Source organism: Monopterus albus, unplaced genomic scaffold, assembly GCF_001952655.1.
Source record: "Monopterus albus unplaced genomic scaffold, M_albus_1.0 scaffold4.1, whole genome shotgun sequence".
Classification (NCBI taxonomy): Eukaryota; Metazoa; Chordata; class Actinopteri; order Synbranchiformes; family Synbranchidae; genus Monopterus; species Monopterus albus.
In genome coordinates this window covers 5,798,426-5,825,214 of record NW_018127884.1, presented here as the reverse complement: position 1 = coordinate 5,825,214, position 26,789 = coordinate 5,798,426, and the positions used below count along the sequence as shown (strand labels likewise).

The 26,789-nt window shown below is 39.4% G+C and overlaps 2 protein-coding genes across 4 annotated transcripts in view; both read right to left on the bottom strand.

Moving 5' to 3' along the window:
- nfat5b (nuclear factor of activated T cells 5b) overlaps positions 1–7,135 on the bottom strand; it is a 26,523-nt gene extending 19,388 nt beyond the window's left edge. For 2 of the 3 annotated variants that reach the window (XM_020608917.1, XM_020608924.1), the window contains exon 1: positions 6,851–7,135. In XM_020608917.1, the coding sequence (XP_020464573.1) occupies positions 6,851–6,923 (73 nt within the window). In that variant the 5' untranslated portion in view covers positions 6,924–7,135. Of the gene's footprint in view, positions 1–492; positions 569–6,850 lie in introns of all 3 variants that reach the window. The other variant, XM_020608932.1, reaches the window with a different exon arrangement.
- A 491-nt stretch (positions 7,136–7,626) lies between these two features.
- Positions 7,627–25,887, bottom strand: LOC109966189 (polycystic kidney disease protein 1-like 2). The gene is made up of 41 exons (XM_020610858.1): positions 25,575–25,887; positions 24,738–24,896; positions 24,457–24,645; positions 24,062–24,172; positions 23,629–23,779; positions 23,256–23,485; positions 22,745–23,155; positions 22,518–22,645; positions 22,265–22,412; positions 21,505–21,703; positions 21,275–21,386; positions 21,043–21,184; positions 20,716–20,886; positions 20,153–20,295; positions 19,884–20,063; positions 19,613–19,750; positions 18,955–19,101; positions 18,748–18,872; positions 18,541–18,661; positions 17,684–17,812; positions 17,370–17,595; positions 16,719–16,909; positions 16,391–16,621; positions 15,907–16,008; positions 15,593–15,771; positions 15,336–15,482; positions 15,033–15,232; positions 14,413–14,639; positions 14,110–14,326; positions 13,099–13,571; positions 12,678–12,774; positions 12,452–12,592; positions 12,178–12,363; positions 11,294–11,630; positions 9,973–10,106; positions 9,761–9,888; positions 9,497–9,657; positions 8,653–8,863; positions 8,415–8,516; positions 8,193–8,324; positions 7,627–8,024 (listed from the first exon to the last, which is right to left on the bottom strand). The coding sequence occupies exons 1-41, from the start codon at positions 25,885–25,887 to the stop codon at positions 7,854–7,856; spliced, it is 7,440 nt and encodes a 2,479-aa protein (XP_020466514.1). The 3' UTR covers positions 7,627–7,853.
- Positions 25,888–26,789: the final 902 nt, after the last annotated feature.

Here is a 26,789-nt window from a genome sequence, read left to right as displayed (position 1 = left end):
TAATAGATACAAAAGGCACTGAATGATGCTTCTTTTTAAATAAATAAAAAGTAGATAAATCAAAGGATCAAATAAGAATGAGCTGAACCGAGCTTAAACTCTGTAGATGAAGGTTTTGTGTGTGGATACAGTTGACTTAATGCCCCATTCATTGCCACCAGTGTTCCTTCTTTCAACAGAGAGAATTTAAGTTTAACAATAAAATTTCTTGTGGCCTTCACTGTATCAGGCATCTCTCTCAGTATCAAACTTTTAACAAAGACATCAAGTAAAAATACCAACAATCACAGGATGCAAGGGGAAATCAGACGGTCCAATGCCGCTGTTCATTCCAGGCCTGCCAGTCTACGAAGGAAGCAGCAGATGACTCAAAAAAAAAGGAATGAAAACACAGGATATTGTGATACCACAGCCATTAGGCTGTAGGATGGATGGTTTGATTACTTTATGCCAAAGGTATTCAGCATTTCTAAAGGTCATGAAATACTGTACCTCTCTGTGTGAGCCTCTATAATGAAACCATGTGATGTGGCAGGGTAGAAGCAGTCGATGAAGACAGATCCAGCTCCTAAAGGGCAACAAAACCTCAAGTGACTGTAGCTATTCTGTGTCTCAAAACATTCATGGCAGGAGGGAAAAACCTCAGGGCAGATATCATATCATTATATCTCTAAGTGGGGTAGTGGGAAACATGAACTCAACAAAATGAACAGACATGTAGAAGGCTAGTAACCCCAAAATTTTGACAATAATCCAAAACAGACTATCAATGACTCTAGCAAATCGACAAGCCTTTTTGCATAAATGCAGCTGGGGTTTTTTTGTTGATTCCACACTGCATGATGAAGGAATCTATATGTTATGTGTGGTGCTGCTGCAAGAGCAATTGATGTTCGATTTATCATGGCTAAAACCGTCGACTGTATCATCACTGTTGCAAGGCTGCACCTTTCCTCTTAATAATAACAAAATGTTTTAATGACCTTGTTTGCTGTGGAGACAGCCTGTATCCTGCACCATAGCTGTCAAAATACTCAACTTTTAACCATACTGTATCGCAGAACCAAACAGAATGACAACACTAACAGCAAAAGGATGCACCTCCACTTTTATATGTTAACCTTGAGCTATAATTACAGCTGTCCATGACCAGCATAACTCACATTACCATCAAGATGTAACAGCTGTTAGGTCTGACAGTGGAATGAATAGAGGGTAACCAGGGATTGTGAGAGAGTGAGAAGAGTCAGTACAGGTGTTAAAGGTCAACTATGTTAGAAGCTTATTTTAGTCCATTACAAATCAAACAATACACAACCACAACATTGAGCCACCACAAAGACGAAAGGCAGTTCTCTGGCAGTGTCTCAACCAAAACTGCATATGATAAGCTTCACAGAAACAGGATTTGCGTATATGTGTTGTAAGGCTGGACTATTGAATTACAGAAGTTGGTGCTCTGGTGTGAGGTGGCTCAGTGTACGTGTAAAACACTATAGTGTAAAATAAGCATGTGTTTGGTTGGTCTATAAATCTTCTTTGTATTATTTGTGGTTTAAATATAGACAGACTGGGCCTCACATACGTATCTGGTTAGGACCTTGCATGCACATTAATTTTCTTAACAAAGCATTCAAAACAAAGTTTTAATAAACTAAGTTTAAATGTGTCAGTGTTCAGGTACTCTTTCTTCTCTTATCTTTCTCTTATGTTCTTGACAAGGTTTGTAGATATGGGATCCTGACACCTTAACTGCTCCTTCTTGTGTGCCAATGAAAAGACTGATTCACTACACTTAATATATAATGTCTTTGAAACACATGGGCTGGATGTTGCATCTCAGAGGTGCTTTGGGCTTTTCACATAAGGGTATGAGAAATCCTCCAAAAGATGACTGAAAACAAAAGCATTAGGTGTCATGCAGTCTTCATTTAGATTAAACAGAGACTGTCTAAAGAAATCTTAAAATATATCTTTATCTCTCCCCAGGCCTGTGAAGGCAACTGCACTACAATATCAATGTCAGATACCTTTATTCCTTCCTTCAAGCTCGAGTCCTCTACCAGAGGCCTGGGAGCTTGAGGGTCCTGTGCAGTATCTTATCTGTTCCTAGGACTGCACTCTTCTGGACTGAGATCTCAGATGTTGTTCCTGGGATCTGTTGGAGCCACTCTCCCAGTTTGGGGGTCACAGCCCCCAATGTTCCTGTTGCTATCACTTGGGATTGCTACATCTATCACTACGGCCTTCTTCTGCTGTTTGTCCACCACCACTATGTCCAGTTGGTTGGCCATTACCAGTTTGTCAGTTTGTATGTGGAAGTGCCACAGGATCTTAGCTTGGTCATTCTCAACCACCTTTGGAGGTGCATCCCATTTTTTTGACTTTGGGACTGTACTCGACACAGATGTTTCTGTACACTATGCCAGCCACTTGGTTGTGGCGTTCCATGTATGCCCTGCCTGCTAGCATCTTGCATCCTGCTGTTATGTGCTGGATTGTCTCAGGGGCATCTTTGCACTGCCTGCACCTGGGGTCCTGCCTGGTATGGTAGACCCTGGCCTCTATTGATCTTGTACTTAGAGCCTGTTCCTGTGCTGAATAGGGATAAATATGGTAGATCCCGGCACATATATAGATAAGATGGCCCTCGAGGATTGGAATTGGCCACCCCTGGTATAAAGTCTCACCCATAAATTGCATAGCGTGCAGCTCCAGCTGTGTCAATCTCAGTGACTGGGCCCCCATTTCTGGCGTTTTTTCTTGCCTCCAAAATCTGAGACAGAAGATTTCCTAAAGCTGAGAGGATGCCACTGAAAATATAAAAAAAAAACACCAACACCTCTATCATATATGAAAATGAATTCCATTCAACAGCTGATATGTGTTTGTGGCTGCTTTGAAACAAAAACAAAAATCCACTTGCACTGCTTGAACACAACGATCCTGCTAACCTAAAACAGGCCAATGAGAGGTATCTTACTTTTCTAACAAAAACAAAGTGTTTGGCACAAGGGAAAAATGAGCAACAAACTGTTTTTAGGTTTTATGAGTTTGCTGAAAACTTCACTGCATATTATAAATCAATAAACGTGCTTTACATAGTACACAGAAACCTGTCAACTGTAACACCATGGTCCAAAGATGTGTCTTGAAGCAAAGGATATAACACCCACAAATGGTGACACACAGTGTAGCATTAATGTCACCAAAACATCAGTATCACTAAAATAAATTGTAATGTCTGCAATCTTTAATATATACATTAACTAATCTGTCAAATATTTTATTTATTTTACTAGGATAGTCTACTAATTACATCCATCTATCTATCTATACATATATATATATATATATATACACAGTGGGCACGAAAAATATTCACACCCCCTTATATTTTTCTGACATTTTTGTTTTGAAGAACAAGAGTGTTTGAACAGTAAGCAGGGGGATGCACTCTACATAGAGGCATTGTTGATTTGACAATACTCCAGTATAGTGTTCGTGGATGACAGTGGAGTCTAAAGGCCAGATCCAAATGTCCATCGTGGACCCTACAAGAAGATCAGGTACTATTAACAATTCACAATATTTTTTCAAAAGTGGAAACAAAGACCAAAGAGCAGAGGCCAAATACTAGGACCAATACAATGTCAGGCATGATCATATGGTTGCTTCCTCTGTGACACCTGGCAACTAACCAAGAGAAACCACACCAGGCACATGCAGAACAGGTTGGCATTGGTATTAAGCAGGTGAATGTTTTGGTTGACAACATAACACTTTCTCTACAGCACATGATAATGCCGACAAGACTTCACAATCATTATGTCAATAAACAGTAAGAGAACATATAGTCTCATCTTTATTTTCTGTTCTAAACAGAGATTTGGATTCAGATTCCACTTAATGATGTGTTTATGAAAAAAGAAACTCTACATACACGTCTTTATTTTCCAGATGTTTCCCACTACAGCAATTCTTCTTTCATCATTACATATCAACAAGCCTTCTGGGTAATCACGTATTTTTAAGGGCATGCCGCTTGGTTTGCTTAGCACAGCAGAGTCAATATTAAAAGAGTGCAGTTTAAGCCCAAGTGTACACACAGAGCAGCCACAGAGTTAATGATTGAACAGGTTTTGGTGGGTGTCAATAAAAAAAAAAACCCTATGTGGAGATGTGTGGTCGTACAGTTGTTTACCTGGTTTAATAGAACTGATGGGATTCCACTACAAACCACAAAAGATAGTCAAACTAGCATTCCTATCCTGAGTGCTATTGCTATGAAATGTTTTTCCTTGGTATTCCTTGGACTACTCGCATGTTTAAAATGTGTTCCTCATCACAATTTAGCTGCCCATTGTAGCTTTAGGAAAAACAGCCTAACTGACAAAACAACCCAGGGAATGAGCAGAAATAAATCCTCAAAGCTGCACACACCATCTACTCTGTGTTCTGCACATAGAGAAACGTTCCTCTTTATCCAGGTACATGGTATGACTTGACAATACTGAAAAGCTGAGGAATTAAATGTTCAATGGGATTTTTCTTTTCAACAAAAGGGCAGCCCTTCACACAACCAGGGGAAGAGTTGACATTGCTGGCAAGACGCATAACTAAATTTACCTTTCCCACACAGCCAAATCAACCACACTAACACAAATACACCACAGTGTGATTAGTAAGTAAACAAAAAAGACTAAAGAACATGTTAATATTCATCTAGATCTTTGAGGAATTTTAGTGGATTTATATGGTGCACAAGAAATGATGAAAGGCTTTCTGATGAGTCAAAAGTCAAATTAAATGTATCAATATAGAATATTGTGAATTAAATAATAAATTGCTTTACTGTGTACTCCAAGTTGTGATTATGACTGGAGCCTGCCTGAGGCAAACTGAAATGACTGGACATGGTTTAGAAAGACACACATCTGTATGTATAAGGTCCCCCAATTCACAGTGTGTGTCAGGACAAAAACCAATATATGAAGTCCAACGAACTCTCTATAGAGATCCATGATTAAAGCTGTGTTGTGGAATAGATCAGGACCAGGGATAAAACCATTTCTAAAGCTTTGTATTCCCAGGAGCACAGTGGCCTCCATAACTGTGAAATGGAAGAAGTTTGAAACCACTGGGACTCTTTCTAGAGTTGGTCACTCAACCACACTGAGTAACTGGTCAAAAAGAACCTTGGTCAAGGTGGTGACCAACAACACAACAGTCACTCTAACAGAACTTCAGAAGCCCTCAGCAGAGATGGAGATTCTGCTGAGAGGACAACCATCTCGGCAGCTCTTCATCAGTCAGGCCTTTATGGTAGAGTGTCTAGACAGAAGACACTGGTGCATTTAAAGGACTCTGAGAGCATGAGGAAAAGGATTCTCTGGTCGGCTGAGACAGAAAATTAACTCTGGGCAGAACACCAAGCCTTATTCCTGGTGAACACCAACACTCATCACCAACGCTACTGGTGGCTGCATCGTCCTATGGGACAGGGAGACTGGCCAGAACTGAGAGGAGGATGAATGCAGCCAAATACAGAGAGGTCCTTGAAGAAAACCCACTGCAGAGTGTACAAGACCTGAGACTGGGGTGACAGTTCACTTTTCAGCATGACAATGACCTGAAGCACAGCCAAGACACCATTAGAGTGGCTTTGGTACAAGTCTCTCTTCTTGAGTAACCCAGCCAAAGCCCAGACTTAAACCAGGAGAGAAACCAGGAGGTGGCAGTTCACAGACATGTCCCATCCAATGTGACAGAGCTTGAGAGGATCTGTCAAGGAGAATGGGATAAACTGCCCAAATCCAGGTGTGTTAAGCTTGTAGATACTGAACTAAGCAGACATAAATAACTGCTGCCAAAGGGGCTTCTACATAGTAGTAAATTATGGGTCTGAGCACAATCATGAATGAAAGATTTTTTTTTTAATTAGCACCAAAAAAAAAAGAAGAAGTTTTCACTTTGTTGTTATAGGTTATTGTATGTAGATTTGTCTAAATACTTCCTGGAGCAACTTGAGTTACCAGATCATGTTTGCAATAAGGACACAAGGGGTTGTCGTTAGTAAGCCTAAGTACTGTACTGTTGGATTTCAGCATCTGGTTACAGTGGTGACACACAGCATCACAAACCCTGACATCATTATAAAGTGGAGCCTGAACAATAATATTTACTAATCAGTATGGGCACATACTGTATATTAGCTGTTATATAACAAAAAATGCAGGATATAATGCAAAAGATATATATACAGTACTGTAAAAACTGTGTAGTTAATTTTTTCAACTGTAATATATCCTACTCAGTACATAAAGTGTCTTGGTCACAGATAGTTAGTAAATGTCAGCTGATATACCATTAGCTGATTATTTTTTAGTCAGGACAATGACCTGGACATCCCTTGGAGTTCTTTTTTCCAGACCTGGTCTTATGAGTTCAGTTCAGTTAATCTACCTGAAGCTCCCATACTGTTGGTTCATGTGAATGAGCGCACTAGCGCCCCCTTCAGGGGACCGTGGGGTGGGGTGCAGGGATAATTGGTGGCCTATTCAAAAAACCCACACAAAACAGACTGGGCGGCTTTTCAGCTGGCAGAGAGAAAGCAAACTGGTCTGACTGGTGTGCATGCAGAATCTATATAAACACAACCTGAAATAGAAACTGAAGGACACCAAGGGCTTTTGTAGCTACACAGGTTCAAAACTCCAAACAGTAGGGGCATGTGACAGGCAGTACTTTACAGATGAATGGCACTGGAGGGGGCGTGCACGAACGTCACGAACAAATACACAAACTACAAGACAATAAAACATAAGCAAACAAAACAAAGCGCAATTACCTTTAGGGTGCAACGGTCTGGGAAAATTCAGGCCGAGGTCATCACTGAAAATGGAGATAAAATCAGAGGTCATCGCAGTCCCTCAGCGAGGAAACCGGACACCCTCAGTCTGACACAACCTGAAGTTGCCGAGCGATATTACTTTCTCTGTAACTGGCAAAACCTTAAACTTATTATCAGACCAGCGCAGTCACTAACTTAACCCAGCCGTTCTAACTGGTTTACTGCCTGCTGAGTCCCTCCTCGGTCCAGCTACGACGCACGTTTGTTGTCAGTGGACGAGCTGAGCCCCTAGCTCCGGGAGCCACGCCCACAACGATGACGCAATAGGTAAAAAAAAACACGTTGGGGTTATTAATGATTTAAAAAGAAATCATTACAATTTTACTATTAAAATTGTTTGTTTCCTTTTTTCTCTTCACTAACCACAGATTTTCTTAGGGAATATATGACCTTTGTACCGTTTGTACTAATGCATGTCCTCATTTTTATAAGCATACTTACTATTACATAAAAATGATGAAATGAAAGTCTAATTATAGTTGTCAAGTCACTTGTTATGTGCTAAATTAAATTACACATACTGTATAAACACATTAAATAGGCTACACTGTTTTACAGCTGAATCAAAAACTGTTTTATCCGAACAATCAGAATGAAGCAAACACAATGTTTTACTAGTATGGATGGATAATGATTTTAAGAAACAAAAGTAGATTGTACAAGATTTAATCACAGAAACACAAGTTTGTTTAACAAAATATATTGTAGCCTACTGTAAATACAATTCCTCGGTGGATAACATGAAGATTATAATCAGCTCCTACTTTTTCTCAGTGCTTCAGTTTCAGTACAATAGTGATAGGTCTTCAGCAAAAAGGGGTCAATATTCAGCTACAAAGCAACAACATGATGATTTGAATAAAATAAGCAAGCTATGGCAAGCAACAGCTGACACAGAGCATTCTGGAGGCCTTATAATGTTGAATGTCTGTTTAGTGCATCAGCCCTCATGAATACTTTTAGAAGATATTGTCGAGAGTTGATTATTAGAAGCAGAAGGAACACCTGGCCTCTCAGTCAGACTGTCGCTCCCTTGTTTATTAAATCTGAGTCCAAACAAACTGCAGAGTTTCATCAGCATGAGGTCCACAATCTCTTCCTCTTCTGATGGCTGTAAAACAGGAAGTAATATGTATAACTCGTTGATTATCAAGTCATCTGAGACTATGTGATGTTAAGGCCTCACTTCTTCTACAACACATTTACAATAACTTTTCAGATGGTGCTCACAGTTGCCTGCAAGGACAAACAGACACTGACATCAGCAGTATTCATTTACCTTGTGATGTATTTGCTCCTCGCTGAATGCCACCAGGATGACAGAGATGAAGAGGTTTAGCACCACAAAGGTCATGAACACAATGCAGGAACCGATGAGGAAAGCACCAAGCACTGGATTATAATTCAGAACCTGAAGGATGAGGAAGAAGAAATACACTAAAGAAGAAGTGCCAGCTGTCTTTACCTGCTGTGGTACAGTTAAAAACAGACTCATACTAACCTCTTCATAGTTAAAAATGCCAAGCTGCAGGCTGACCATGGTCAGTGTGGCATCGAGCAGAGTCCGATAGGAGTACAGCTTCCAGCCATACATCAGGTTAGACTGTAAAGAAGAAAGTTGATCTCTATGTTAATAACCACCTTTTGGATGAATTCTATTTTACAAAGACATAAATAAAGAAGGAAGGAAATGAGTGACTCCAGGAGCATGTTCATGTTATGTGTGGGAAACTCCTCACAGCAATAGAGTACGCCAGAAACATGATGGTGATGACCACCAGGAAGCCTGAAATATCATTCCAGGCTCGTTGCAGTGTGGCTGTGATCATGTGCAGCTTGGGGTTCAGTCTCAGCAGGTGCCACAGTTTGACTGTAGCTAACAATACCAGGAAGGCGATCAGATACCCCAGCACTGCATCAGCCTTGGCCGTCTCATGGAAATTGACATATCTGGAGACAAAACATGAGAACGAGCCTTGTTTTAACAACTTAATGAAGAATCCTATTTGCACAATACAGAGTTTCTGGTCAGCAATATACATATTTTCCCTTCCCTAAAGAATACAGAATTGCTATGCCCTCACAGCAGTGGCTGCCACAGTTAGAGGCATTATGTTTTAAAGTTGTCTGTCCGTCCGTCCGTCTGTACGGTCCATTCTTGTGAATGCAATATCTCAGGAATTCCTTGAAGGAATTCATTCAAATTTGGCACAAGTCTCCATGATGATTAGATTTTGGTGGAGAAAGGTCAAAGGACAATGTCACTGTGACTTGTGTTTGTTCCATTGTTTTGAACGTAATATGTCAGAAACACCTTTAGGGAATTTCTCCAAATTTGACTCAAGTGTCGACTTGGACAGTGGTTTATTGTTTATTAGAACAATTTTTTTAAAGTGTAGTTGTTTGTGTACTGGTGAAACAGAGTGGAAGGCTTTGTACTGCTGAGAGGATGTACTAGTAGTAGTACAGACAGATTGAGCAAATAAACAAAATGCATTACCTTAGTAAAACTTTCTCATACCAAGGTTAAGACAAGATCTTTGACTATATACTTGCATAGGCTGTGTTTTTCCTATTGCTTACTGGTCTCTGTTTTTCTGGTAAAAGTCCATATCCTGCTTCCCCAGTAAAGTCCTTTTGATGAAGACAGATAACGCGCTCCAGCTGAGAATGATGATGGACAACTCAAGCAGGTTCCATTTACATTTGAAATAAGCCCATTTCTGCTGCTTCATCAGCTTTCCCTGTCAGGACACAAGAGGAAGCCCATGCCAAGTGTTCAGGTAAATAACCATATGATGTATTATTACTAGCAATGGGAGTAAAGTAAGGATTATGAATATACACCTGGACAAACATGTAATAGAGGATGAAGAGGAAGTAGATGGCTTCAGAGGCCATGACAAAGATGTGTAGGCCACCGGTGGACTGGTAAAGACGTACACTCTGAAGCTCACTGTGGAACTGGAAGGCCCCTGGGAGAATCATAATGTCACAGACAACATGATTCTTATAACAACCAAGTTTCTGTGCAGCTCTCACAAAGTAGCTGAACATACCTGTGGCTGCGGTCTCCAGCATGAGTGTGACAATGCAGAAGAGGTTGACGTTGGCATTGTACACAGTGAACTCAACAAAGATTGCTTGTGTGTATACATCAAACCAGGTGTTCTCATACAAGTACTGGAGGGAACTGTAGAACATAGACACAAATAAATAATATGATTTATACATGTTATGCCTTAAAATATGACTCAGGACAAACAGTTCTTTCCTAAAGTCACAAAAAGGCCAACCCTGAATCAGCATTACTGAAGCACCACAGCAACACAACAAGAATAAGCACATAATAACACATTTATGAATTTAAATAAACTGTATTTATATGTTAAACCAAATCAATGTGAATTTTGTCATTGAATAAACTGTTGCTAAATTATGCTGTTATATTATCTCCTTATTATTGTTAGGGCTGTTGCTAACAATTGTTTCTATCACTGAATAATCTTTTGATAATTTTTTTTTTGATAATCTGATTTTAGTTTCATCTATAAAACACCACAAAATAAGGACAAATGCAAATACATTGTCTATTCTTAGAAACAGCTAACAATTATGTATTATTATTTATCTGTTTCTTCTATTAATCTGCCAAATATATGATCAAACTATTGTTTAGTTTATAAAATGTCAGCTAGTTGTCAGTTACAGCCCTATGACAAACTAAAGGAAAAACCTGACCAGACAAGTGGTGCCTTCATCCACAGGGCACAAGCAGGTCATTGAATGGTTTGATGAGTATGTGAGTCATGTGCTCTGACTTTCACAGTTACCAGATCTCAACCCAGTTGAACACCTATGGGAGGTTTTGGACTGACGTGTTAGACAGCATCTCCACCACCGTCAGCAAAACACAGTGTTCATTCCTTCAGAATAGTTCAGAGACTCAATGCCAAGGTGCACCAAAGCTATTATGGTGGCACGTGGGGGCCCAACACCTCACTAAGACACTTCATGTTGGCTTTTTCTTTCACTTGTCACTTGTCTGTAGGACAAAGTGATGCCATCCAATGTCTTATTTCTGACCAACAGTCCAAAACCCAAAGATATTCCATTTACAATCACACAAAACGAAGTAATGCAGTAAATCCTGACATCTGAAAGGTTGGAATTAGGGAATGTTTAGTATTTCTGCTTGAATCATGTTGACAATAGATTTACAGATACATAGAATTACCTACAATAAAACAATAGAAGGTTATTAAAATGATTATCAGTAACTTTCTACCAGTCAACTAACATATCCTTTCAACACTAAACATCTTTATACTTCAGATGACCTAATGTTCATAGATACCATTGATGTATTAAAATGCCTACCTTCTGGATTTTTCTAAATTTGGCCCCAGGTCCACCATAAATCCTCCTCCTCTGTAGAGCATCACACTGCCCCAGACAGGGTAGGTCCTCAGTTTACTCTGGGACTGGTACATCCATGGGCTGTGAGGGTTCAGTGAGGTGTTCACCTCACCTCCCACCGAGTGGCTCCAGCCTGGACCGTACCAGCCCATGTCCTCCATCTCCCACGAGTATGAACTATGACAGTCTTGCACAGACTGCCGCATCGAGCGGGCAACATGGCAGGAGTTTTCCTTTACCCTCACTTGGCGGAGACGTGCGTTAGCTACCAGCTTTGAGTTTCCATCTGTAATAAATCCTGTGATAGATATTAAGTTAACAAAAATAAACATGCGGTATAAAGGAAAGATCAGTAAAACTTGTCAACTGTTCTATGTCTTTTTGTAGTTTTTTTATTTGGCACATTCAGATTTCACATAAGTTTCAGCTGTGGTCATGACTGAAATTACTCCATACTCCTTTTTACACTGTTATGGCTTCATGACATGAAATATTGAAAAATACTGGATTCCATGATGCCACTGGCATCAATATACTGTTGGTACTGGGACCCACAGGAGTGGTGTCAATACATTTTAATGTGTAGTCCAACTTCTAAATTTGAATATGCTGGCATACTGCACAAAAACAAAGAGCTTTAAAATATGTATAAGGACCAAAATTACCATCAGGCAACTGAAGCCAAAACTAACAACAAGCTTATTTTAGCTATCAAATGAACTCTTAAATAAAAAAATGTGCATGTGTTTTGCTGTTTTTCATAAGCAGACAAAAATTAGCTAATTTTAAAGGGGAATCATGCAAAGCAGTTGTAAGTACAGTTAATGATTTCACAGCATATTCACCTGGATGTTCTCCAAACAGGTTGTTCAGCAGAGTTGTGTTTGACCAGTTAAACACATCCTGTATACTCATACTTTCTGAGATCCCTTTGCTGAAGCTCTGTCGAATGTGTTGGGTCAGAAAGTAAGCATTGGGGTCCCTCTGACCATATGCCACCAGGAGCAACATCCACATAAATCCAATGTAGACTGCATCACAAAAGCATTTCTTACATCAGTGTTTCAAACTGTACTATCCTGCTTCCTGTCTTGATATATTATTAAGTGGTTCTCCTACCAAGAATCTCCCTTATGAGGGCAAAGACTTTCTGCTCTTTAATCATGTTGTTTCTCATCTTCTCAATGTCAACGGGAGCTGGCGGCTGATAGAAACTGCATGTGCTGTCTCTTCTTGCTGCCCGCACTGCATCAGGATCATCTGAAGAAGTAATATTGTTCTTATGTGTTAGGGATTTTTCATACAAAGCTATTAAACAAAAACAGGAAAAGAGAAGAAACCATGCCTGGGTGTCTGAAATTCTCGTCTATCTGAGGCTCTCCAAACTCCTCCTGGTCAACTTTCTTCAGAACAAGAGCAAAGAATGCAGCAAAACCGAGAACCTGTGACAGGAGATTTTCAGACTTGAGTACCAGAGGACTTCATTAGAATCACTGTATATTCCTTTAGTGCTGGGACCTGGACCATTTTGCAAATGTTATTAAAGCAATTTATTAAATGACATTATATTAGACAATATAACTAACTGAAAAAGACTCTCAATAAATAGGCCAAATAAAAATTTATATTTAATTATTAAAATAATAAAAATTTTACAATGATTAATTTATCATTTTAAAAGTCTGCTCAAGAACTCTCCAACTAAAGCCTGCTTGTCTGCAGTGTAATATTTATAGTTCCCCCCTTATATTGTTATCATGCCTCACCTTCAGGGGCTGTGTTATAAAGAGGCTCTCAAAGAAGGAGACCCCCATGGAGATAAGCCAACTTATAGAGCGGCCTTTCCCGTAAGTCAGCCCATACATCATGGTGAAGTATCCTGACACACCGCTGGTTGCAATCACCAGTATCCAGCCAACAAACGTAAACCACCATGGCAACCCTCCTTGACAACACTTCTTGTTAGCATCCACATTGATGCTTCCCTCTGGACTGGGGCTGCGGTTGAAATGGTCTCCATCCAGGATGGACGAAGGCAGGTGGTACTCCAGAAGACCCTTCATTCCTTGAACTTGTTGCATAGCTCTGTTGTAGCTGTCTGAGTTTGGAAAACGACAAGGTCCCAACAGATCCAGCTCTTTCTCGACGTGACGCAGTTGCCTGTACAGGTACCGGCTGTTGTTGCTCTTCTTGTGAACTTCATTTGCAGTCTTCTCAGGGCTGCCCCACACACAGTCTTCTGTCCATGCAAATATCAGTATAAGTCAGCTAGGAGGTCAAATGCATTACTCTAATATTTCAACAAAGAAATCAATTTAAAGTTCTCAATCAGGAACAGAAATAAACATATTTATATTTCACCAATTCAGAGGAATTACATTTTCCATCAAGATAATTTATTTTTCAATTTTGCAGGATTTTTCCTGTGGTTGTGGCATTATTAATTTCGTTTGATTGAAAACTCTATAATCTGTAACTGACATAAAAAATCATAGTACTAAATAATCTGCAAATCAAAGATAAATGTAATTAAGTCATGAGGAAATTACTGCTGAATAACAATAAATTCAGAGAAAATAAATTTTAAGCAAACAAACAGAAGACAATGCATTATATTTACCTTTGATATGAATACATTTATTTATAAATGTGTGCATATATTTTTTAAAAAGACCATTATATTAATTTACTCATTGATTTATGTTTTTCTCCAAATGGACCAGCCAATAAAAATCTAAAATATATCAAGATCATTGTAAAGAAATGGTGGGGTTTACCTTGTAGATTGACTGAACCTAAGCTGAGGGTAATAGAGCGATCCCTTTTGAAGGCATCTGTGTAGAAGTCTCCAGCTGCTCGGTTCTGCTGTCTGATGATGTCCTCCACCAGAGACAGCAGTGTGTTGATGTCTGTCTGTTGACCAGGATGGAGCTCCAGATGTGGGAGTGGACTTTTCATAGTCTTTGAGAGTGACTGAGCAATTCTCTTTATGTCCTAATGAAGAAACATGTCAAGCTTGTCAGACACAGAGAACGAGAGGGTATTATTTTAAGTTATAATACGGATAGCTGTGACCTCACCTTGATCACAGTGTCTGGTGTGATGTCCTTCACCTCCTTCTGCGGGGAAGAAGTCTGTGAGGGAGCAACTCGACCAGTCTTCCCCTGTTTAGACGCATCTGTTTTGGCAGTTTTCTCTCGAGGACGAGTATTTCTAAAGATACTCACGATAAGGAGATTGATGGGAAACATGATGATTGAACTTTGAACTCCGATCATAACCTGTTGCCAGGTGAATTCAATGTGACCTGCAAACAAAAAGAGCGGTCCTTTCAGTTACTCTTTTAGTGGCTTTTCATTATTTTGGATACATGAATGCATATCTGCACAGAATGCACAGATACTCATCTTATAATCACCATATACACTTTCCCCGTCCCAGGTCATTGCCTTGCAAAGGTTCATTGTAAAAACCCAGTACAAATATTGTTTGCAGACATTTCAAAAGATAACCAAGTATAATCACATTGTTTCTATGTTTGTATGGGAAGAATTAAAGTTTGTTTGTGGGGGCTTTAAACAAGTGGTTTGAAAGTATTCTCTTGTGAAGTGAAATGATCATATGTCACACCTTATTGGCTTAATCAAATGCAGCCTGTACTTTCTTGAAAGCTTTGAATAATTTATACTGTGTTACCTACCGAGGTCCATGGTCTGCTCAGAGGGGTCTGTAGGGATGCCCCAAAACATGATGCTGGTCAGCATGGTGCACAGCAGAAGAGAAAAACAGCAAGACACTCGCTGGACACGTGTGAAGGTGCTACAAGGAGGCCGACTAATAACTGAGAACCAGATATGGCCATCACGGAAATCCTTGGCTGTCTTCATGAAGAACAGGTTACTGGAAGGTGTGGAAGAAACGTAGGGATTGGTTAAATGAAAGGGTACATGATATGGAATTAAGTTTAATTTCATGGCTTTAATGGATGCATGGCAGGACTCACCTAAACCTCTTCAAATCCATTTCTGTGGCTACTGGGAAAACCTTGTCAAGACTGCACTCTCCCACATCTACAGCCAGCCAGGAATTACACAGAAAATGCCATTTCTGACCAGTCTCCAGATCCTGCATCATCACTTTGTTGACATACCTGAACATAACATTACTAATTATCTGCTGTACTCATAATAACGATACAAAGTCAAGTTTAACATTAGTTATCTTTGTTGTCACAAGAGAGCCTTGTCCTCTAACTCATACCATGCAGGGTGATCTCCTGAGTTGTCATGCCACAATCTTATGCTCTGCAAATCTCCAAGAGAAAAGTGTGTGGTCAGCAGAAACATGTCCACCCCACCCCTCTCAAACACAGGCTTCTCAGGGTCTGTCAGGTGGTGGGGCTCACTTTCTCCCTCTGTACCCAGCACCATTATTGTCACCTTAGACAAAAAAAGAAAGTCAATCAAGATGGGCAGAGACTCCCAGAGGGTGTAAGAGTCATAAATGTTGTGCAACAGAAACATCTAACAGGTTTCATTTCTGTGAGTTCCTGAGTTTTAACAGACATCACTGACCTGAGCGGAGGTGGAGGCTCCATGCCGATGCCCGGTGCTGATATGCAGCATATAACGGTACTCAGCCAAGGGGTCATTATCCTCAAGCACTGTTATCTTAACCTACCAGTGAGTGAAAGAAACAGCTTTTAAGGATTTTAAAAAATCGGTGCATTAAATTACATAGCACTGATATGAGTTTTTACTTTGAAAATACTGTACTTAATTGTTCTTTCAGTTGAACTGATGGTTGTAGCCAAAACATAGAATGAACTTACACAGTTTGTTCCACTGACCCATTATAAACAAGCCAATTAGAGTCATGTTTCCATTTGATATTTCAAAGCAAGAGCTTGTAACAGGATTTTTTTCCTGTGGTGCTGATACTTTAAAGATTTCATGATATACTGTACATGTAAGCAGAACAGTCTGAATTAGACTTGCTAAATAGTCTGGCATTTCACATCAACAATACAATGTGGTAAAAGTCTTTACTGAGAATCACCTTGGCTGAGTCCTGGATGTCTTTTCTGTGTGCCCATATAACCACTAGGAGATATGCCACAAAGATGGCTCCCACAAAACACACCACCACAGGATTGTTAGTGAATGTGGCAAAAAGTTCAGCAGTGCGTGACACATCCACCAGGTTTGGCATGACAAAGAAAGAGCTGCCAAATAAGGTTAAATGGTTGCAGAAGCACTGAGTGACCAAAGATGTGGTGAGTGGACCAACCTGCAAAAAGAGAAAAACAGCTAGTGAAACTTCACAGCTCACTTTTCAAGTAAGTATTGAGGCACCCACTGGGGATGTGCGTTATTGTTTTACTCACCCTGCAGCCATCTTCACTCCAAGAAGACTCTGTTCCATTCCAGTATTTGCACTGGGCAGCAATGGTAGTGACAGTGACACTGGCATTGATGGATTTGATGCCTGGCTCTACAATAGGCTTTATAACAAGATAGTGTACTCCAGCATCCCCTGTTCTGTCTCTGGGACTCAGCACCCAGGTATATTTTTCCTCTATGTTATAATGAGAGGCACAAAAACACAAGATGCAGGCTTACACCCGTGTCTTGATTACAGACATGTTGTTAATTCACATGGTAGTTTATAGCTACACATTGGTCAGTACAGGGATTGGTTCTGAACAGTCTGTCAGCTACAATAAAGAAACCTAGTTGATTTGGTTCTACTTGCTACTTCATGTGTCAGTTGTTCCTGTGGAAATATTGTGTTGCATTTGTGGTAAACTGTAATGCATCCTGGTCATAAGATGGAGCATGTGTGCTCCTCCTGCAGTGAAACACAGCTGGGTGCTCTGCCTTAAAAAAAAAAATGTTTTGTATATTCTCCATACACTCCATATAAATGTCAGGAAAAAAGGCAGCACTCAACAGTCAATGAAGATCAAATGACACTGTAATGCATCTGTCAGACATAAACTCACCCCAAAAAGTAAATCTGATTACTTTACTTTTACCTTCTTTGGAATTCTCCAGAGGGACCAGAGTCTTTGCCACGTAATTCTCATCACTTGGGTAATCTTTACTTCCCAGGAATAGTATGAAAGAAATGTTTTCAGATGGCACCATTTTCAGCACCAGTGTTACATCCGGTGAGGGAACGTCAATTATTACTGTGCTGTAATTGGCAAGGTCAAAGACTGTGCTGTTCCCTTGGCCAATGTCAAGCCTTGGTAGGAGAATCTGAAACCCCAGAAAAACAATACAATGAACAAGCTACAATATTATCCAAAGCAAAGTAACTAAAAAGCATCTGTAAAACAAAGATTACCTCTATCTCCTCAGGTAAGTTGTGAACAGGAATGACAGTGCCATTCACTCGGGTGAGAGAGACGGATCCTACAGTTCCTGTAATGTTTTCCTCCTTCCAAGAATATGGGTTCTTCTCAAAACTCATCATCTAGAAGGAGGTCGGCATACAGTATGTTGATATACAAACTAATGCAACTAATAAAAATGCAAGTTCAAAAGACAGTAAATAGTAAACAATACTTACAATTAAATTTGAATAATTACAAGGACAGAGATCAAACCTGATTTTTTGTTGACAATTTTCTGTTGGTTTCATAGTTGTAGATAGTATCAGATTTTAACTAAATGTTGACAAAAACTGCTTCTGTCCTTTATATTCTATTTAGCATTCCTACAGTGTTGACTGAAGAGGGAGGAAGCATTAAAGGTACGTTGGCAAATTTGCAACTGATCCAAATAGACAATTCAGTATTTATGAGAAATTAACTTGTTTACTGTTGCCTTTAATTGGTCCATCATAAATGATGCACAATAAGGGAAGCCATACCTTATACTGACCAGCAGAGAGTTCTACCCAGTGGTAGAAGACGTACTAACAAACCCCTATATTTGCCTCTAAAATGTAGTGAATTCAAAGCATGAAGTAGCACAAAATGAAAATACTCAAGTAAAATACAAATACCTCAAAATTGTAATTAAGTACAGTACTTGAGTAAATACACTTTGTTACTTTCCACCACTGGTTCTACAAATATAACACACATGTAAAGGGCCATTAGCACAATATGTTGATGTGATGACTGCATTCACATTTTAAATTCACTGTGCACCTAAATCTGTCTTGTTTGCATTTCCCTTCACTGTACACACACTTACTCTCACATCCACATGTTCCTCTGGAGAAACAACATCCTCGGGGAGTCTAGGGAACGAGAATCTAGATGAGCTTTCCTTCTGTGCATTTATGTCCAGCATCTGCATAGTTTCTGGAGAGACTCTGCGGATAAAGCATTCATTAGTTTTCTGGCTTTCAGCAAATACCAGTTTATTCTTGAGTGCAAATCGGTGTTAGTTATCTCCTACCTGTTGACATATACACTGATCTGGCCAGAATCAATGATGGCAGGGTCTCCATTCAGCTTTTTATTATTCAGCAAAGCACTCTGAACATTGTTTATCCCAGTCAAAAGAAAATCTGAGACTTTTTTCTGAAGAAAACATATCTGTTTAGCAAATATCAAAATCTGAGGAAAAAATACTAAACAATTTCAGTCTCTTCGTCTTCCTTACATTTGATGAGACATTCAAAATATTACTGGCTGCTTCAACTATTGGGGTAGCTGCTACCACAACTTCTGCATCATCCTCATCATCGTGGTTAATACTAATAGTGTTGAGGGAGGAGCTGAGGTCTACCAACAATGAACTCGCTTCTTCCTGGAGAGGAAACAGAAAACAGAAAAGATCAGACTTGACTGTGTCCAAGTTTGAAAACAGCTGCTGAACATGTAACACTATTATTAATGAACTGATTTTGTTTACTTCTGAGTTTACAAAGTTTCAGGAAGGGTAGTTCTCACAAAATGTTAGCTATCAATAGCTTAAAACAATGACACAGTGGTCTTAAGATGTCATTTATACCTGCAGCATTGATGATTCTCTCCTCATCTTAATGTTAAAATCTGTTCTACCCGTAAATATTTAGACTCGAATCAACCCATATAGCATGTAATTGTATTTATGATGTAAATGTACTTATAAAATATTGTGCATATTATTTATAGTTACTGCAAATATGTATCAAGTATTGGGATGGCCTATTTACAAGCACTTCCTTTATGTATCCTGAACAAAATGAACATTTGTAGATAGCACCCAATAATTCAAAACTAGCATGAGCAGGTTTTTTGAGGATACTGCTGAACTGATCTAAAGTACTGTACAGTACTTGAGCAGCAACACTGAGCTCGTCTGAGCGCTGGGTCAGTCCAGCAACAGCTCTGGCTGTCGCTTGCACTTCCTGAGTTGAGTTAGTGGGGGAATCCAGCAGCACTGTGGTCATTTTTGTCAGCATTTGCTCTCTGAGCTAAAAGGAAAGGAAGTACTGATTAATAATGTGGTGCTTTCCACTCAACCACAATACAAGTTGTAAGCCTTGCAAGTAACACAACAGCAAACTATTAGACTCCACTGTTTCACCATCAAATGTGCTGTGTTACCTTAGTCCTGGCATCTTTCTCATCTTCATCAGTTTCTGTATTCAGCATTTCAGAAACTGAAGTAAATATTTGTCCGAGCGTCTCACCAGAAAGCAGACCTTGCTGCTCTAACTGAGTGACAGTGTCTTCCACTGCAGAGTTGAGAGCCTCCACGGAGGTACTGGAGTTGCTTTTCCGTACCTTCAGGAATATACAGTTAACCAAAAATACTGAAAGTTCTTTACATTAAGTGGAGAACCTGTAAGATACATGATAACTAGCAAACAAACCTGAGTTGTGACAGTTGAGTTGGCTTTCTCATATTCATTTTTCACAGTCACCACAACAGATAAACTGTAATCGTTGTTCTTATCACCGAGAGGCAGGAAGACAGATTTTACTTCATTTGTATTACTGCAGCGCAGATGTATGCCTTAATGAGAAATGAGACAATGTAGTAAAACTGTTGGGGTGATTTCTAAATTATATATCTGCATATAAATTGTTAAGTGGGCAAAGCATCAAAATTAATCTCAGGCACAAATATTTAGAGCAAAGGATATTTTAGCAATGGTGAACCAGATTCTCTTGACATTTTTTTTGGCTCATATACAGTATGAGGCTTCATTTAATGTGCAACAAATAGACAAAACATTATGTATCAACTGTGTAAATGAGCAAATTTGACTTTTTAAAAATTCGTCTACACTTCTGAAACAATCCAAGAACTAGGCTAACATGCTCCATGTGCATCATGTCTTAACTACGCCAACCTGTAGCCATGTCAAGCTCACCGCCTTTTAACACGTTGATCTATGTTTTCTGAATGAACTAAAGAGCAAAACATTCTTACCTGTGTTGGTTTGGAAGCAATAAAAACAGCCTGCTGAGCAGAAAGAGCTTGGTGTGCAGGTAATGTCGAATGCATCAAGAACTGTTCCTGATGGTGGAGAGATGCTACATGAGGGTGTGTGGGGGATTGGCAGTGGAAGTGTGTATCTGGCAAATCCTGGCTCTTTCTTGCCTGAAAAAAGAAAAAAAAACATACATTTTTAAATTAGTATATCAGTTTCTTTAAATGACAGTGTGTATTTAGTAGTTTTTTCATTCAAATTTAATCAGTAATCTTAATTTAATATTCATTTTTAAATTTATGCCAGACTATAGGATGAAAACACACCATAAGCAATCACGTTTATGTTGTGCAATGTGTCCCTTGAAACTTTTAGGTGTTGGCTGTGTACAACATATTCAGTGTTGCCATCCTGCTTCTCAATAAGTGGCCTCTTTCCTGCATCGGAGTAACATTCTTCAAGGTTGCCCTGGGAAAAAATTCATTGGTTAATACTTGTTTGACACATAATTCTCCCATGCCACAGTTTAAATTCAGTTAAGTGTTGTTCCAGACTCACTGTCAAAGGTCTGGGGTCTTCAATATACCAAACTACATCTGGGCAAGCTGTCACACAGCTCAGTCTTAGCTTTATGTGGTCGTTCACATTGATCGAAGAACAGTTATCACAACTGGAAAAATAAATGTAAGTATACAGTATAACTACAACTTATTCCAACACATCTAAGTCTGAGCGGAGTATTTATTTTGGCCATATTTATGCAATTATTATAAAGGGTCTGATTGTACCTGATGGTGACATCTGTGAATTCATTTGGAACAACAGTGATACATTTTGAAACTGAAGCAAGGTCAACCCATTTTCTAAACCAGGTTGTTTTCTGCACAGTTAAAGTGTATTTGAACATTTCAAAGAGATCTGGGAGGCAGTCTTTTTCAACAACATGGGTTTCATCCTTTGTTTCATTTCTGCACTTGCAGTTTCCTTCTGTATGGAAAGAAGCAGAGGCTGAAGTTTACAATAGTACTTCAATGATAAAGAGATTGCTGTTGCATTAACTTACAAATACCATGGATTTATAGAGGATGAACAAAATAACAAGAACACCACCAACTAAAACCTCAGAGACAAGCATATATTTGAATGTTTGAGTTAGTGAGTGAGTTCACATGTGCCCTAGCCCTCCTGTTATGTTGCGGGTCAAATTGACCCACGAACATAACTGCTTTAAATGAGACAAATATTTGATATGAAGAAATGAACATAACAGGAGGGAACCCTCCTGTTATGTTCATAACTCATTTAAAGCAGTTATGTTCATGGGTCACTTTGACCCGCAACATAACAGGGGGGATAATGTCCAAGCTATGATCAGGCTTTTAGAGATTCTGTATTTGTTGTTAACATGTAATGATATCCTGCCTTCAGAAATGTGGATACTGTTAGACTTGTTTTCATGTTGTTTGTTTTCACCTGCTGTAATTACTTTAGCTTAACTGCTGAAAATGCCTTTAAAATGCTCTGTGGTCAACATACAGTAATACTTACTGCATGTCCATTCAAACGCAAGTCCTTTGCTGGGTAATGACTCAGTTCCATTTACCTTCAGTGTGACACTCTGATTGTAGTCAACCAAAGTGTCTGGCGTAGCTATTATTTTCAAGCCAGTAGAGTTGTCAACACTGATGTGATCTGTCTGTAGATAAAAACAAGTAATTGAGCTGCAATAAGCTCTGATGTTGGGCAAAACATATCATCTGTTCACACATCATTATTGATTTGACACAAATTGTCTACATACCATATTTTCATGTTTGTTTGGTGAAAAGTCAGAGTAATTCTGGCAAGCCTTGAGTACGCTCTCTAAGTCCACATCCACATCAGAGGCAGAAAAGGCATTCATGGCTCGTACTCTCACTTTTAACAATCCTTTACCAAAAGAGTTTATATTTCAGCATGTTGAGCACATTTACATACAGTAGTAAAATTATTTTCATTTAATTACAGCACAGCTTAATCTTTAAGTACCTTCCAATGGACTGGAGAATGTATAAGCATGTAAACTACTATTGAGCATGTCTCTGGTCTCAAAGAAAGTGTCCTTGGTTCCTGTGAGATTGAAGAGAACGTACTCAGGAGCCCCTCGCTCTAATGAAACACCAATGACGAGATCATTGGAGTCTGGACACTTGCCCTCCTCCGATATAAGTGAGGCCTGCAGGCCCTCAACGGGCTCAAGCAGACACAGCTCCAGGTCAGTGGACACTGTGTGGGCTGTGACCTTGTTAGATGCAGTTAGAGTCAGGTTGTGGCAGCCGTGACCAAGGTTCTCCACCACACTTGCACTCAGTGTAATGTTGTGGGGTGTGATCCCTCTTTCCACTGATGAGTTTGCAACAAAACTGTCTTCCTTCTGAATTGTGTAGGAAATATCTGTACCTATTAACAACAAATAAGATAATCAAGTTATTATTATTATTCTTGTTTTAGATGTGGTTAATTAGAAGCATTTATTACCCACAGCATCATAATGACTCACCTGCCTCTACCATAACTTGAATTTGAACAGGGCTGACATAAAGTGCATTGCATTTAGTGCCATCTGTTGACACATTGCTGCTATAGCACTTGATCACAGTAATCTCTCCGACAGGCTCCTGAATGGTAATGGCTTTCTGAGCTGTAGCATGTCGGTCACTGGTATTACACTCCGCCACGACCATAAAAACACCAGGATGGCTAAATGTATGCGTCACAGTGCTCTCCATCCTGTGAAACAGGTGAGGTAAAAATCTTAAATACAGTTACATAAACACAACAAATGAATGAAAAAACATCTATCAATCAATCAGTCTATCTGTCTGTCTATCTATCTGTCTATCTGGTTGAATGTGCTGCAGAAATGTTCTCACTCTTCTGTATGGCTGAATGGATCAACAATATGACCATCTCCCATATTCAGTGTGCATGATAAGTTCCCCTGAAATGGGTGAAGAAGCCACTTCACAGAGATGGTGATATTACCATAAACAGCATCCACTGTACTCATCAATAGCTGGAATCCTGAGAGGAGACCACACTGTTAATTTGAATCTTTGAAATATTGCTTCAATAATTTCAAAATCAAACAATTATGATGGCAAAGTAGATGAAGGGTCAAGGATAAGAAAACTGGTTGAGTCACAGAACGAGGAACATAAAGCATACAGTATATGCGCACAATATAGGCTGACAACCTCAATGGCATTGTGACAACATTAAATATTGAGTTATATCATTCAATCTGTTGCACAGAGGAAATGTCTATGTATAGTAGAAAGAAAAAGGATAAAGTGTGCATCTGACCAAGTTCGCAGTGGTACTCTACAGACAGGTAACTTCCCAGTGCAGGACAAGGTTCACCGAAAGAACTCATATTCACTGGAGGCAGGCAAGTCTGCAGTCCGTGGCAGAGGGCTAAAATGACACATACAGTAAGTGCAGGACCATTTCTTGCAGATTATCGGGATTATTCTCAGTCTGAGTGAAACCTTGCAACTATTTGTCTTTTTAGGTTTAAGAACAAGACATTGTTTAATTTTCACCCTTTTAAATTTATTCTTCTAGGTGTTTCCATAATGCTCATATTTTATCCACTATCATATTTTAGCCATTATTATGTTTGCAGAATTTAATACATACTGGATCTACAATTGACATGTTATGGTAAGGAAAATATCACTAATAAAAATTCATAATACCTCTTACAGAATCTGTCACATCTACCCAGCTGCACTTCTCCGGGGAAGGTGTGGGCTCATCTGTAAGTTTGGATCGGCAGTAATGAATTGTTTTTCGACCATAGAAGCTGTCTTTAATGTGTATAACCTGATCAGGGCCACATTGCAATGTAATATTTTGGCCATCACATGCGACAGATCTTCCAGAATCTAAAAAAAATTTAAAAAATCAAGAATTATATAAGGCAAGCAAAAGCAACACAAGCTTAATGCCAAGTGCTGATTCATTTAGGAGTGCATACCGAACTGGCAGATGAAGTTGAGTTCCTGGCCACAGTTTGCTGTGGCTTCCCACTGAAAGCCTGAATGTCTCAGGATGTGTCCACAGGCTGCTTGTGAATCTGGAGTGTTCACCCAGTTACTGTAGTCGATATCTGTGCCATCCAGCCATGCAAGGGAACCTGGGGAAAAGGACAAAAATAATTTGATTAAACTTTTATTTTGATTTCTGGTATTCAAGCAATGTTACTACTATCTCTTTTTTATCTATTTTATCTTATTTTATTTTTGCAAGCTAATTGTTAAGATGCAATTTAGAAAAAAATTTGTCAACAAAGCAATAGATTTAGCCGATGACAGAGTGAATGAGTGATAAAGACAATCCTCTGTGAAGGGAAATAAAGACCCATTTGTAAATCAGGCCACTTGGCAGCAAGCCTTTTGACAAGTTCCAGTGAATCAGAAATATCTCTCATTACAGGTGCTGTTTGAGGGAGATATCCAAATGTGCCAGTAAACAAACAAATCTTTACAATGGACGTCTAAGCTGGATAATGAGATAGCAGCTGAGGTGATAATGTCTTCATTTCTTACATTAAACACTTAAAGTTGAGATCACTGGTCAGAAATATCAAATTAGTTGTTCATATACAGTATGCAGAAAAGCACTTAAATGTTAGATATTGAAAGAGTAGGTTCCACTAAAATGTATTGGGATTTATGAATAAAACTTTCCACCTGTGACAGTTTTGAACCAAGCAGAACTATATTATAGCACCCAAATACAAGTCAACGCACTACAAATCTATACAAAAGCAGTAGAGGTCTTGCAGTATCTATTTTGCCACATGCACTCTCACCCTCAGAGTCAAGCGTGAGGTTTAGAGCTGCAGGTGCTATCCCAAGCCACCAGTCCTTCTCTGGCTCCAGGTTCTTCTGAAGGAACTGCTGGGCTTCATCGTTCAGGATGAAGACTAGGTGTCCTCCATCTCGCTCACACCATTCCTGGGCATCAAGGAAGGATCGCTCCAGAGCCACAAACTCGTAACAGGAACCATTAAAACCCTGCTGGTTTTCTGGGCAGGATAGCGTCTCTGTATCCTCCACAGCATAGCAAGTCCAGCTGAGGAGGAGAACTATCAAAGTCAGTGCGGGGAAAGCACTGCACTCCATCTCTGTCTCTGCATCTGTATGCTGTTCAGACTCTCTGGAAACATGTTTTTAAAGGGTGGTGACATCAGCAACTTTGTCACTAATTAGCTCTTTAGGACACTTTGATATAAAGCTTTGTGTTGTACCTATGATTCTTGTGCACAAACAAAGCTCAGGCATGTAGTGAAAAGAGACAAGAGCCCACTGTCAACAACTACTGATTGGTCCTCCATATAGGGCTCCACAACCTGCAGGGAGAGATAAGCTTCTCATTCAGACCTGTTTGTACCATGAAAATGTCAAACTGAACTTCAAAGGAAGCAGAGGATTTAACTGTCTCATGGGCCTGATGCTATTCAGACGGACATTGAAGGTTGAGCTAAAAACATTAACATTAAAAGGCAGTAGCCATTACTTGTTATTTCAAAAATGGCGAATTCCCTGTACAGAAAGATCAACAGACATTTTCCATGGCAGAAAGTTTTACTTGTCAGGGTAGGTAAAACACAGTTGTTATTATATAATAACATTAACAATGGTTCTGCTCTATTCAGGTGTTCCAGTAAGCAATGACAGTGTGACAGTACGCAAACACCCACCATACCAGGACCCTGAAACTGAAGCAACTAAACACATTCAGCCATCATTAGTTTTATTCCTGACATGTCAATATGTCTTCTGTGCAAAATGTCTGTTTTGCATGTTGGCTCACTAGAATGGCTTACTAGTTATGACAAGTTATACTGTCTGATGTGAAAAAGATATGTTACATGTTTAACCGTTTTTAAGAATTCTCTCTTCTCTTTTGTACTTGCCGAACAGCAAATCTGGGTTGAAATGTTGTAGCCTACATTCCTCTATAATAGAGAATAAACTTAATTAGAGTGAATGCAGTATTATAGGTCTTTTGGAAAATATACTTT